At 40.5% G+C, this 13,732-nt stretch overlaps 1 protein-coding gene across 7 annotated transcripts in view; it reads right to left on the bottom strand.

The window, feature by feature from the left end:
- The window catches only part of LOC140458056 (dedicator of cytokinesis protein 4-like), a 488,962-nt gene that overhangs the window by 22,641 nt on the left and 452,589 nt on the right, over positions 1 to 13,732 (bottom strand). For 4 of the 7 annotated variants that reach the window (XM_072552082.1, XM_072552088.1, XM_072552085.1 and 1 more), the window contains 5 exons: positions 12,239 to 12,360; positions 6,830 to 6,950; positions 2,470 to 2,551; positions 2,205 to 2,314; positions 9 to 81 (listed from right to left, as the gene is read on the bottom strand). In XM_072552082.1, the coding sequence (XP_072408183.1) occupies positions 9 to 81; positions 2,205 to 2,314; positions 2,470 to 2,551; positions 6,830 to 6,950; positions 12,239 to 12,360 (508 nt within the window). The remainder of the gene's footprint in view (positions 1 to 8; positions 82 to 2,204; positions 2,315 to 2,469; positions 2,552 to 6,829; positions 6,951 to 12,238; positions 12,361 to 13,732) is intronic. The other 3 variants (XM_072552083.1, XM_072552089.1, XM_072552086.1) reach the window with 1 other exon arrangement.

Raw genomic sequence — 13,732 nt, 5'->3', positions numbered from 1 at the left:
AAACCCACCTTTTTCAGGTGCAGATAAATTGGGATCACTTCTGGGCATGCAGGGATCACCAATCTGCTGGGTAAGTGTCTGCTGATGAACAGAAGGTTGAAACAATGCATGAGAAGCACAGTTCATAAAATATAATAAATTGGTACAATGCCTCTCAACCACTAGCTAAAGCACCAATCAGAAATAAGACATTCTTATAATAAAATATCTGGTAAAATTATGGCATTGTAAAAGACCGCAACAATTCAACTTTGTTCAAAATCAACATGGGATTTTTTTTTAATGAATCCAGAATCTGTCATAAAAGATATATTTTGGTGACAAGCTTTCAAAATGAAGATCATTGCTAAAAATCTTTCCACAAAGCAATTTAATTTCATATTTTGTGCAGCATTATCAATTATAAAACATAAATGGTAGCCTCATACATCACCAAAGGACACTGTTTCACATCAGGATATGGGGAATAATACACAATCAGCATTTTAATCTCCCCAAGGTTATAAATAAGTGAGGAAAATGCAAAATCAAGTTGAAAGACAGATTACTATCCTCACTATATATTACCTTGTGACTTGTGTGTGGAAATGAAAAAAAATCTAAAGCAGCAGTTTTCTCTTAATTTTGTTTGATGATCTTGTTAATTAGTGTTGATTTTGATCTGTTCAGGATTGAGAGATAATAATCTTCACTTTCATCCTGTATGTAAGCCTCTATTCTTTTATTCTGTGTTCAGGACACAGATAAAGTGCTTCATCAAAATAGTTTCAGTTAACTGATTGAATTCCACCTTTTCATGTTGTCAGGAGTGTAGAAGTCGTTGAAGCAGATCCTAAGGTCAGCAGCACTGGAACCTTTCATCTTTCCAGTCTGGGTTCCAGTTTGAATCCATCAACAAGCAGAGTCAGGAGGATTAGTGACACAGTGTAACTAAAGTCACTGACTCATTTTTTTGTGCAGAGTTTATAATGTCCCTGTCACTGACAGCATTACACAACCTCCATTTATAATGATAGCTCCTCCCTGACCCCCTTGCCAAGCCTCACAGTCACTTGCTCACTCCCCCCCTCCACAACGTTCACTCCAAAAATGCTTACACCTCCCAGACACCCCAAAATGCTCACTGTAGTTACCCACCTTAGAAAATGCATTCTTCCTCCCTCACTGTATCGCAACAATGCTCTCCTTTAAACAATGCTCAACGCCTCCTGGCTCACCCCCATCCTTTCCATCCAGAACAATGCGGCAAACCATTCCCCCCACCCCCTCACCGCCTCGATAAAGCTGACTCTTCTGACATCAGTTGGATAGGTGCCAGGGAATTCTGGAGCGGTGTGCCGATGAAGTGCAGCAATTAATCACTGTTTAGAGACTGGGAGAACATTGTTAGGAAGAGGGCAGATGGCAATGCTTGGGAGGGAGTTGGGCAATCAGAGGAGAGGGGTGTGGGGCTTACTCACAATGACACAGCTTGTAAACTGTCAGGGATGTGTGGATTGTGAGCAGAATCAGGGGACGTTATGTTGAGCTGTGTTTGTAGTGGAAGCTAAGTGTACTGAGCTGTGGGAGGGGGAAGTAGTGGTGTGGTATGTGTCAACGTTGCTGTTGTACTGGAATGCTTTGACACTCCAGCTGATTTACTTCGAGCTGCAATCATCAGCAGCTGCAAGAAAAAGGTCAAAGTGAATCTGTCGAAAAAAATTGAGAAAGTAAAGGGCAGACAGTCTGGATGGGTTCTGGCAATCACATTCCAATACACAAGTGTGCAGTAAGCTGAGCAGGGAAAAGCTGGCAATGGGAAGTTTAAACTTTATGTACATGTAATGTGCATGTGCACACATCAGAACTTTCTCAGAGTCGAGAGGCATATCAGCAACTTAAGGTGGAGCCATTTTCCATTCCCACATCAGAAGATACAGGCCTTTGTTTCCAAAGACCATTTAATCACCTATGTGCCAACTTCCCTTTGATTGTGTTTTGAATAAGACATGCATCCAACTTTTATTTTCCACCAAGCTAATCACAAAGCTTAAACTGCTTTTTCTCAGAAGAAATGGTTCATTCTATTTTAAATGCTTTGATAAAGTCCACATTTAGTAACTGAAAACATCAATGACATGGCAGCTAGAGTTTTGTATGTGGCTTTTTATATTTTTATTTGAGAGAAAGAATGACACTATATGCTTTCTTTATCATCTGCTTACCTGTGCAGGTTCCATAGATATTGGATAAATGGCACTACAAGGTCGTTCTCTGGGAGACAAACATGTATTTTCTCTTGAATGTTTGTGTTTATCAGATAGCAGCGGGGAACCTAAAATATACAGTAAGGAAACAAATGGTCTTTCTTTTAAGTTGTTTGGCCATAATAGTTCTATTAACTCTGAAATAATTCAAAGCTGAAAATATTTTACATCTTTTAATAAATAGTTTAAATGTTACCATTTTAATTGGATTGAACAGACTTACCTCTGGCACTGGATGGAGCTGAACTAGTAACATTTGGAGATGCTGAATGAGTGGAGCTTAAGCTTGAGGTAGATGGACTTGCCTACAAATAATACACAATTTGATTATTAACAAAGCAACTTGACTTTTAAAGACCAGTAAATACTCCCAAATTCTTAAGCGAATCCTGACCTAATTTTATTATAAAGTCTGTTATAGCATCACATCCTAGAGAATTTGGGGGGGATTGCGATGGTCTAATGGTATTATTGCTGGGTTCTTAATCCGGAGACCCAGATAATGTACTGGGGACTGATTTTGAATCCCATCATGGCAGATGATGGAATTTGAATTTAAATTAAGAAATATCTGGAATTAAGAGTCTAATGATGACGAACAATCCATTACTGATTGTCAGAAAACCCCAACTGGTTCACGAATGTCTTTTGGGAAGGAAACTGCCATCCTTACATGGTCTAGCCCACGTGTGACTTCAGACCCACTGCAAGGTGGTTGACTCTTAACTGTCCTGTGGGCAATTAATAATGGGCAATAAGCTCTGGCCTAGCCAGCGATGCCCTCATCCCGTGAATGAATAATAAAATAGCCAGCCGTACAGGGGCAGGTGTATTTAACTAAATAAATGCTTACATTAGATTTAGCATTTTCCATCATTACTGCTGGACACTTAGAAATAGCACACAACAGGTGTTCAGTGGTGCCAAGTGAAGTACATTAATGTATATTATATATTTAATATTAATATTATATTATTAGTAATATTATTAGTATATTGTTGGACCCATGATGTTGAAGATTTTCAAAAGCAATCAGAAATAGATGGGTTGTGCATTTCTCACATTTCCTCTCAAAAACGACAAACTGTGAAAAAACACTGTGAATGGTTTTGCTGATATTATTGGTAATTCACTGTAATCAAAGCAAGTTACCTTGTCAAGGTCAAGAAAGTTTAGCTAACATAGCAACAAATCAATTATGTGTCATCTAAAAGGATTTTAGTGTAGGTGAAGTTACTGGATTTTTGATACAGCTGCACATAATTATTTTAATAAAACCTAGACGACTACCAAGAAAACATTCTATCATGTAAAGCAGCCTATCAAGTCTCAACAAATCAGCAAAAAGGAGAAAAGTAAATAATTGCGGTCTAGCTCCTAAAGATGCATGTTAGCTATTGTTAATTTACACAAAAATATAAATACTCTGGTGAATGATATCAGAGTTAGTCTGACATTGCCAATGCTAGATAAATAAGAAGCTCAGGAACTGTTTGAACAAAGTCAGTGTAAATTAATGCAGTAGCTATGATTTTAAAATAACATATGTCTTCATGGTAGACAAACTAAGTGATTGTAACAAGGTCAACCAGGTGGACCTCAGAATAGGAGTTCCCTGATTGGGGCTATTAACCTGGTTCAATTAGGGAGCCCTGGGGGACAGATAAAAAACAGCAGACATCTAGTTCACTCCGAGAACTGGCTTTGAGGGAGCTGGATCAGTGTCAAGGAATTTACACATGTAAATAAAGGGTGAATTGGTGATGGGATAAGAGTTATTTCAATGTAGAGATATAGTTGCCTGAATAAGTGAAGCTCAACAATAGTCAAGAATCCAGATGAAGTAGCTGGCTTGATTGGTTATTTGCTGCCTTAAAACATACGTTCCCTCCATCATCCACACAGCATAGCTGCACCCTATACCAGCTACTTTATGTACAATGTAATGCATTAAAGGATTTTCAACAGCATTTTCCAAATCTGCCATCTCTACCATTGAGCAGATAACTTGCTCCAACAGCCCCTTCAAGTCACATTGCCTTGACCTGGAAATACTTAGGCTTCAGCCTCTCCTATTTTTCATCCACTGTCCTCCCTTGGTGACAGCATCCATAATCAGATCATCAGTTTTCACACATGCACTGATAACATCCAATTCTAGCTCATTACCAGCACAATCGCATGGTGGCTCAGTGGTTAGCACTGCTGCCGCACAGCACTAGGGTCCCAGGTTCAATTCCAGCCTCGGGCGACTGCTGTGTGGAGTTTGCAAGTTCTCCCTGTGTCTGCGTGGGTTTCCTCTGGGTGCTCCAGTTTCTTCCCACAGTCACAAAGGTGTGCAGGTCAGCTGAATTGGTCATGTTAAATTGGCCATAGTGTTAAGGTGCATTAGTCAGAGGGAAATGGGTCTGGGTGGGTTACTTTTCGGAGGGTCGGTGTGGACTGGTTGGGCTGAAGGGCCTGTTTCCACACTGAAAGGAATCTAAAAAAAATCCCTCCATTTGTCAGATTACATATCCAGCACTCGATATAGAATGGGCAGAATTACTCTCCAGTTAAACTTGGGAAGATTGAAGATATTGTTTTTCAATCCCTATCTAAAACTTACTTCTTTAATTGGAAATTACATTCCTTTCCCCTGGCCATCATCTAACTCAGACTATCCGCAACATTGATGTCACATTTTACCCAGAGACGAGCCACGAAGAACATAGTGCACCACCACTAAGATTGCTTATTTCCATATCTGTAACTATGCTCAGCGTCATCCGTACCACAGCTCTTCTGCTACTCAAACCCCATTTGATCTAATCATTCTGTATGGTATTTATGCTCCACTGCTGAGTAACATTACCCACAATGTCTTTTAGTGCTTCAAAAAAATTACAAGCTTAACATCACTTCTGAACCATTTCTTTTTCATACCCAAACTGGTCTAAAAAGAACTGCAGCCTTCCAACCATGAGCATCAAGTAATCAGAAGGCACATGTCCCAGAAGGGTCTCAAATTACTCTAAGACCCAGTTAGTTCTGATCAAAGTATCCAAATTGTCTTTGTAGGAACAGACCCTCTGCATTTCCCTCAGTAGAGGAGAGGAGAACTTAGGAATTGCCAACACTTAGTGAAATCTGACAGAGGTACAGACCACAAATATATCTACATTCTGTAAACTGGCATTTTAGGCCCTGCTAGGAGTTCAGACAGGCAAAAGTGACGACTGCAGGTGCTGGAAATCAGAGTCTAGATTAGAGTTGTCTGGAACAGCACAGCAGTTCAGGCAGCATCCGAGGAGCAGGAAAATCAACGTTTCGGGCAAAAGACCTTCATCAGGAATGAAGGCAGGGAGCCTCCGGTGTAGAGAGATCTCTCCACCCCGGAGGGTCCTTTCCTTTATTACTGACAAAGGGCTTTTGCCCGAAACGTTGACTTTCCTGCTCCTTGGATGCTGCCTGACCTGCTGTGCTGTTCCAGACAACTCTAATCTAGACCCTGCTAGGAATTCAGGCAGGAATTCACAAAGTCTGATTTGTTACAGAGTCAATTATTAATCACTTGTCGCATTACATGCTGCTGAAATTACTGGTGCAAATGTCAACCATTAGTGCACAAAGCAGAGAACCTCTCCCAGCCCTTTACAGGTTTTGAATGTAAATTAATCAATTGGAAAATCCAGGTGATTTATTGGTGGTGGTAAACAGGTGAAAAAGATACTATAGGTGATTTGATGATAGGGAAAAAAAAATGTTTATTTATGTGTAAGAGCAGTTCTCCCATGCAACCAAGGAAAGTTACCCCAAGGTCAGTGACAGCTATTTTAATGAACAGTTCAGTTTGGAGTCCTCCCACACGTCTCATAAATGGAAAAGAAGCTGCAACTGCACAGTTTTCCACTGATGGAGACAACCCCAATGCCAATCTAAATTTGTTTTTCAAACTGAAACAAATAAAGATACAGAGAATGACAAATTATGTGAAAAAGGTATTTGCAGATGGACAGAGTTTTCAGGGTAAAATATTGTGGACTGTAGCAGTTCAAGAAGGCAGATCACCACCACCTTTCAAAGGTAATTAGGGACAGGCAATAAATGCCAGCCCAGCCCAGCCCAGCCAGCAATACCCATATCTCATGAGTGAATAAAACAACACTTGAGCCACTTTCTATCTTGCATCACCAATATCTATTGTACAGAAAATGTCTCATTTCTGAAAACTACTTATGTCAATGGACGCAACACAGCTACATAAATTTAGCCAGTTCAAATATGGAGATGTTGAAACAAAACTGGAAACACTGACTAGAAGAATTTTGTCAGGGCTGGGGGTCAGTTAGCTCAGTGGGTCGGACAGCTGGCTTGCAATGCAAAAGGAAACCAACAGCCTGGGTTCATTTCCTGCTCCAGTTGGGTGACCACGAAGGACATTTTTCTTTTAATCTCTTCTCTCACCTGAAGTATGGTGACCCTCAGATTCAATTACCACTAGACTTCTCTTGAATGAGAGTGCAGCCCTATGGCCTGGGAGGACTATAATGACTTTACCTTTATTATCAGAGTGATTTCCATTTGGAGAAGACGTGATATACCTGCATTTGAAAAACTTCATCAGAACTTTCAGACTGCCCAGTGATGTTGCTAACTTCAGCTGATGCTTGTGACGATAATGAAGAAGAAGAATACCTGTTGAATGCTGGGTAACTTAATGGACTGCAAAAAACAGCAAAGCACACACCAGGATTAACAAATTGACATTTGTTTATTTTGCAGCATGAGTAAATGATGTGCTGTATTGAAAGAAATTTAAACTATTGAGCAACTTATTTAAAAGTCCAATATTTTACTATTTTCCTTATTGACTTTGGCGGTTTAAGGAGCAGGAGGAACTCATAGCAAACTAGTACAGAAATAAGCCACTCTCTTCCCAATGCTTCATACAACAGGCTGGTTGTTCATTGAGAGTTTGTTTGATAAATATAAGACAACCAGCTATTTGCAGCTTTAAAGTGTGGATTCTTGAAGTTCACATCTCAGTCTCAACTGACGTACATGAGCTCTCAAGAACTTTGCAGGAGCTAGATTTGCCGTTGTCTGCCAACAAAGTATAAGGAAAGGGTATAAAAAACAAAGAATTGTGGATACTGAGAAATCAGAAAAAACAGAAATTGCTGAAAAACTCAGCAGGTCTGGCAGCATGTGTGGAGAGAAAGCAGAATTAATGTTTTTGGTCCAATGACCCTTCATTAGTGTTATGAAATGTTAACTCTGCTTTCTCTTTAATGCAAGGGATGTTTTGAAGGGTTATGAGGGGATCACTGTCACCTTCAAACTGAAGTGAATTTCTTGACACGTCAACCAAAAAGCAGCTGCAGGAAATCCCAAACTGGAATGTTTCCAGTTAAGACCTGAGAGTTGTAGTGCAGGAATTGGAAAAGAGAAGAGAATAGGATGTCAGAATGTGAAAGTATTGAGAGATTAATGATCATAGACATGAGCCTACATTGAACCCATTCAGCATTGATTTAAGTTAGAAATATAAATCTGCCTTTGCAAGGACCACACATGTTTTATTATTACTATTTTGGAAAAAAATTTGGATTATGAGTTCTTTAAAAAAAGACTTTAAATACAAGTAGATCTGTGCGGTCTCTTAGAATCAGGATCAGAGTCCATGCAGCACAGAAACAGACCAGCTTTCCTAAACTGAACTAGTCTAATCTGCCTGTGTGGGGCCCATATGGCACTAAACCTTTCTTACCCATGTACCTGTCCCAATGCCTTTTAAATGTTGTAATTGTACTCGCATCTATCACTTCCTTTGGCAGCTCGTTCCATATACATACCACCCTCTGTGTGAAAAAGTTGCCCCTCAGATCTCTTATATCTTTCCCCTCTCACCCTAAACTAATGCCCTCTAGTTTTGGACTGCCATACACTGGGGAAAAGATCTTGGCTAAAGACCTTATCTATGCCCCTCATGATTTTATAAATCTTTATAAGGTCACCCATCAGCCTGTTATGCTCCAAGGAAAAGAGCTCCCCCTCACCATCTGTCTAGTGTCTTCTCATAACTCAAACCCTTCAGTCTTGGTAGCATCCTTAGAAATCTTCTTTACACCCGTTCCAGTTTAATAATATCCTTCCTATAGCAAGGTGACCAGAATTACATGCAGTACTCCAAATGTGGCCTCACCAATGTCTTGTACAGCAGTAACATGAGTTACAGATGCTTTACAAGAGTCAGCAGCTAAGAACTAGCCGCTCCAAAGCAATAAATAGTTTGTGTGCTGCTAACAATCAATCCCCTGCGGTCCTCAAGAAAATTTATCAGCCATCACTCTTCTTCAATGAAGTACTCTACCAACCTCTCAAACCTACTTGCTTGAAGACTAGGTGGGCCCCTGAACCATCTGATATTACATTGAATCAGAGCTGCAAAGGAGCACCATGACAATATGGCTCACCAGAACAGAGACATAGGATTTGTCTTCAAAAATGGTTAAGAGGGCCCCAACACTTAGAAATTCCCAATGGAGACACAGAAAATTGTCTTCTAAGAGTCAGCGCTCTGTGTTGTGATTATGATGAGGTCAGCCAGTGGACCTCATACAATGAGTTCCCCGATTGGGCTTGTTCACCTGGTCCAATCAGGGAGCCCTGGCTGACAGATAAACCAGGACTGTCACCTACACACATACGGGTGCTGAGGAAAAATAAGCACTGTTGCAGTTAGGCAGTAGTGGGGGGGAGGTTAAAGAAAAGGAGGGCAGAATGCAGTCCTTCATGAAGCTGGACATCAGCCATGCAATTGCAGTTGGATAAGGATTCTCCCAGATGTATGCTACAATTATTATCCATCAGGGTTTGTACCAATATACAAAACTGCCATTTAGGGTATCATCAGCCTGTACCACCTTTTAGCAGATGACAGAGAACATCTTACAAGGTCTACCCAGGTCACCATTTATATAGATGATGTGCTAATAACAGGGGAGATCAATTTTGAGCATTTGGAGAACTTGGTCATAGTCCTTAGATGTTTCTCCAAGGCGGGCATATGCCTTAGAAGGGAAAATGTGATCCAGGCACCCTTAGTGACCTCATGTGACTACTGGCAGCATCATGAAAGAATCCGTAATGGTTTTAAATCTTCTGGATAGACTCCCAATCTAGACAGTCACAGCTGATGGTGATGAGGGAAACTAAAGGGCCACCACAATCAGAATTGAAACCTTTTTGGACCTGGAGATATCAGATCAGAGTTGAGGATTGTATGATATTATGCAGTGTAAGAGCGATTGTCCTGAGCTATGTCACAACCAGATACTGGCTGAACTCCATCAGGGTCATCCTGGGATTTCCAAAATGCAGATGTTGGTGAGCAGTTATGGTGGCCAGGACTGGACATTAACATAGCCGCATTGGTGAGGCAGTACCCAGAGTGCCAACAAGGATAAAACCTACCACCACCAGCTCCCCACATTTGTCGGAATGGCTGGGTAAACCATGGACTTGGTTACATGTTGATTATGCACGTCCTTTCATGGGCTCAATGTTCTTAGTCATTGTAGATGCCCATTCATAGTGTTTGTACATGCGTAGAGTTCATTCATCAAACATGGGGGTCGCTATGGAAATACTGCATGCATCCTTTGCAATACATGGACTTCTGGAAGTATTGGTTACAGAAAACAGGCCATTGTTTACCAGCAGGGAATTTGATTATTTCCTAAAGTTGAAGAATATTCGACATAAACACAGTTCCTCCCATCCATCATCCAATGGTCTGGCAGAAAGACCAGTCCAAACTTTGAAGGCAGGTCTAAAGAAACAGCCTACAGTTTCACTAGATACAAAACTGTCTCAGTTCCTGTTTGATTATAGGATCACCCCTCATGCAACGACAGGGATAGCTCCAGCAGAATTGCTAATGGGGAAAAAAAACTCGTAGTAGGTTGATTCAGATCTTCCTGGACCGCAGGGGGAGGGGGATGAAATGGCACCAGGAACATCAGTGCCGGACACAACACTCCACTACGCGAGAGAGAAAGTTTACTCGATGGGATGAAGTTTGGTGTAGGAACCACAGGAATGACCCTGCATGGATAAGAGGCATGGATGATAATAATGTATAACATTTGGGTTGGTGTGACCGTCCTGAACAAGCATGTGGACCATATGAAAGGTGCAAACTTGAAAATGCTGTGGGAGCAAAATGTGCCCAGCTCCTTGACATCTGTTCCAGAACCTGTGGATTCTCCCTCTCTGTCAAACATTGAACAGACCTTGTAATCTGAGGTGCACATGGCAGATGGACAAGAGGATGAATTTCTTCCGAGATGCTCCGGGCAAAAGAGGTGAGTTACTGTGCATTACACACACCCTGAATCAGAGACAGAGTTGGAGGAATCTATTCCAATCCAAAACACCCCAGCAGGAGCTTCAAAACAAAAATAGCCGATGTCCTCACACTCAGAGGGAAAAGGATGTAGTGATTGTAACAATGTCAGCCAGGTGGACCTCACAGAATATGAGTTTCCTGATTGGGGCTGTTAATCGGACCAGAGGGGCCTGGCTGACAGATAAGGAGGGTCAGACACCCTGTTGTATCTGAGAGCTGGCTCTGAGGGAGCTGGATCAGTGTCAAAGACTCTCCATATGTAAATAAAGGGTGACTTGGTGATGGGATACCGGCCTCTGTGGGGTTATTTCACTCTGGTTGAGATTCTTTTATTGTATAATTAAAACAGTCTTTTGATTTAAGTCTTTTTTTTAAACCTTGTGCCAATCTGAATGAAATGTGGCCACTGTAAAATACGAAAAATAAATCATCATACTTTGTGTATTGAAATAACTGAGCTTTGCTGGAGTGTTCAAAGGGAATGTGTCTGCTTGATGGATGATATCATGACCATAGTGGGAATATCCCAACTGTCTGCTCTCCTCTCAGTGCTGAGACTAACTCCCAGTTACAACCAATCCAAATCCTGTTGCTGGGCAGTTACTTTCTTTATCCAAAGAAACTAATGCCAGCCTGTCCCACAAAAGTATCAAAATCACTTTTCAGCTAAGTTATATGCTTATGGTTACACAAAGATGTTGTGAATCTGGTCAAGAAAAAGAAGGAGGCATATGTCAGGTAGAGACAGCTTGGATCAAGTGAATCCCTTGAGGAGTATAGAGGATGTAGGGGTACACTGTAGGGAGGGAATTCAGGAGGGCCATTAGTGGACACGAGATAGCTTGGGCAGATCAGTTTAATGAGAATCCAAACAGATTCTACAAGTATATTCAGGCAAAAGAATAACTAGAGAGAAAATAGGACCCCAAAAGATCAACGGGGTCATCAATGTATGGAATCACAGGAGATCCTAAATGAACATTTCACGTCAGTACCTATTGTGGAGAAAACCACTCAGATGTCACATACGCTGAGATGAAATTCTTTCACATGAATTTGGATGGTTGTAGAAGGGCTGAATCAAAATATTAGCATTATGGGATAACGGTATTTAAATGAACCATATGGATTTAACTCTAGTACCACTTTGTTCCTGTGGGTGGAGAGAAATAAAATTGTTGCTTGGATTTTGTTTTTCTGTAGGAAAGTTGTATTTTTGCAACTCCTTGAGCAATGTTTTCCTCTCCCGTCTCAACTGAACTATGCAGTTAACATGGTATTATTACTTTAGCCAAAAGTGCCCAACAAGAAATATGGTTTTCAAATTACATAAACATGTGAAATTATTTCAACAATGAAGAGCTGTATGGTTAAGAAAACATCACTAGAATTAAATTGTGCTCTATCAGGAAAAATAACTATATGAAATTAAATAGTAATGTTCTTTCAGCTACCTGATCCCATGGGTAATTAGGGAGATGTGTACAACACAACATTTTTACTTTCGTGCTCTCCGTATAAAAATAAAAAAGAATCAGAAATCTTATCTGCAAAAAACATTCACTTGTAAAATAAATAATTTTGGAGATCATCTTACCTGCGTCTGTTGACAAGTCTGGCTCCATCTGGACTTACAGCACCCAACGTGGGATTCCTGCAGGTACGTGGGCTCCCGTTGGTTAAGTGTATTGGACTCACACGAGCATATCCTGGAAAATCCTGTAAACAGATGTAAGATGTAGCTTAATTGTCAAAATATGCAGTTGTAATAACAGCACAATGCTGTTTACAATTTGTACTCCCATGCAAAACATTATGTAAATAGACCTGAATTTGAGGCTGCAAATGGAAATTTCAGCGGATTAAATTTAAATCAGTGCCACAACCATATCTATGGACCATCCTGCAAGCTGAAATCAAGAATTACTTTATGGTGTTTTTTGAAACCATCCAAGCTTAATTTAATTTCTCAAAATAAATACTCAAGAATATGTCCATAAGCAATAATAAAAATAAGGTTTCAATCTGACATTAACTCCTATTGTTTGACAGTGTTTTTGGGCATGATGTGGAAGTGCCGGTGTGGACTGGGGTGGATAATGTTAAAGTCCAAAAGGTTTATTTGGAAGTACTAGCTTTCAAAGCGCTGTTCCTTCATCAAGCAAGTAGTGGGGTGGGATCATTCTATGTCATATTTTTTAGTTTTTTGGGCACAGTTGCACCATCAGTACTAACATTATCAAAACTTTGGTAGTGGCTTAAACCAAAAGATTACCAAATCAAAATTGAAATGGGATTGAATGTCTGAATCAACAATAAGGAAAGCAATTATTACATATTTATCACTGATGCTCAGTTTGTATAGTGTCAGGGCCACTCAGATCCTACCTTTATCCAGCCATGGACAAAAGAACTAAACTCCAGAGGTGAAGTGAGAGTGACTTTCCTTCACAGTATTTGACCAAGTGTGGCAACATTGGAGTCAATGGAAATCCATTAGTCTATGTTATACCCAGCAAAAAGGAAGATGGTTGTGATTGTTGGAGATCAATCATCTCATTCTGAGGCCATCTTTGCAGGAACTCTGCAGAACAGTGACCTCGGATCAGCCATCTTCAGGGGCTTCAACAACCGTTCCTCCACTGTGAGTACTTAGGTGGAATGCCCTGCCTGCAACAGTACTAGACTCGCCGACTTTAAGGGCATTTAAATGGTCATTGGATAAACATATGGATGATAATGGAATAGTGTCAGTTAGATGGGGTTCAGATTGGTTTCACAGGTCAGCGCAATATCAAGGGCCGAAGGGCCTGTACTGTGCTGTAATGTTCTATGTTCTATTTCTGTGGAGAAACCATTTTGAGATCTCCCATACCCTGAGGAGTATAGATTTATAAGGTCAGAAGTTATTGCACAATGTTCCACACCATTCATTGCTTCTCAGATATTGAAGAGGCTGGTGTCTATATGCTGCGAGGCCACCAATTTGGGCTGCTAAGTAACAATTAACATTCAGATGATAGAAGTGCCAGGCAAATTCCAACCAACTCCCCTTGACATTCAATGGTATTATAGTTGCTAATTTCTCTAC

Source organism: Chiloscyllium punctatum, chromosome 32 (assembly GCF_047496795.1).
Source record: "Chiloscyllium punctatum isolate Juve2018m chromosome 32, sChiPun1.3, whole genome shotgun sequence".
Lineage (NCBI taxonomy): Eukaryota > Metazoa > Chordata > Chondrichthyes > Orectolobiformes > Hemiscylliidae > Chiloscyllium > Chiloscyllium punctatum.
This window is presented reverse-complemented; position numbering and strand designations above follow the sequence as displayed.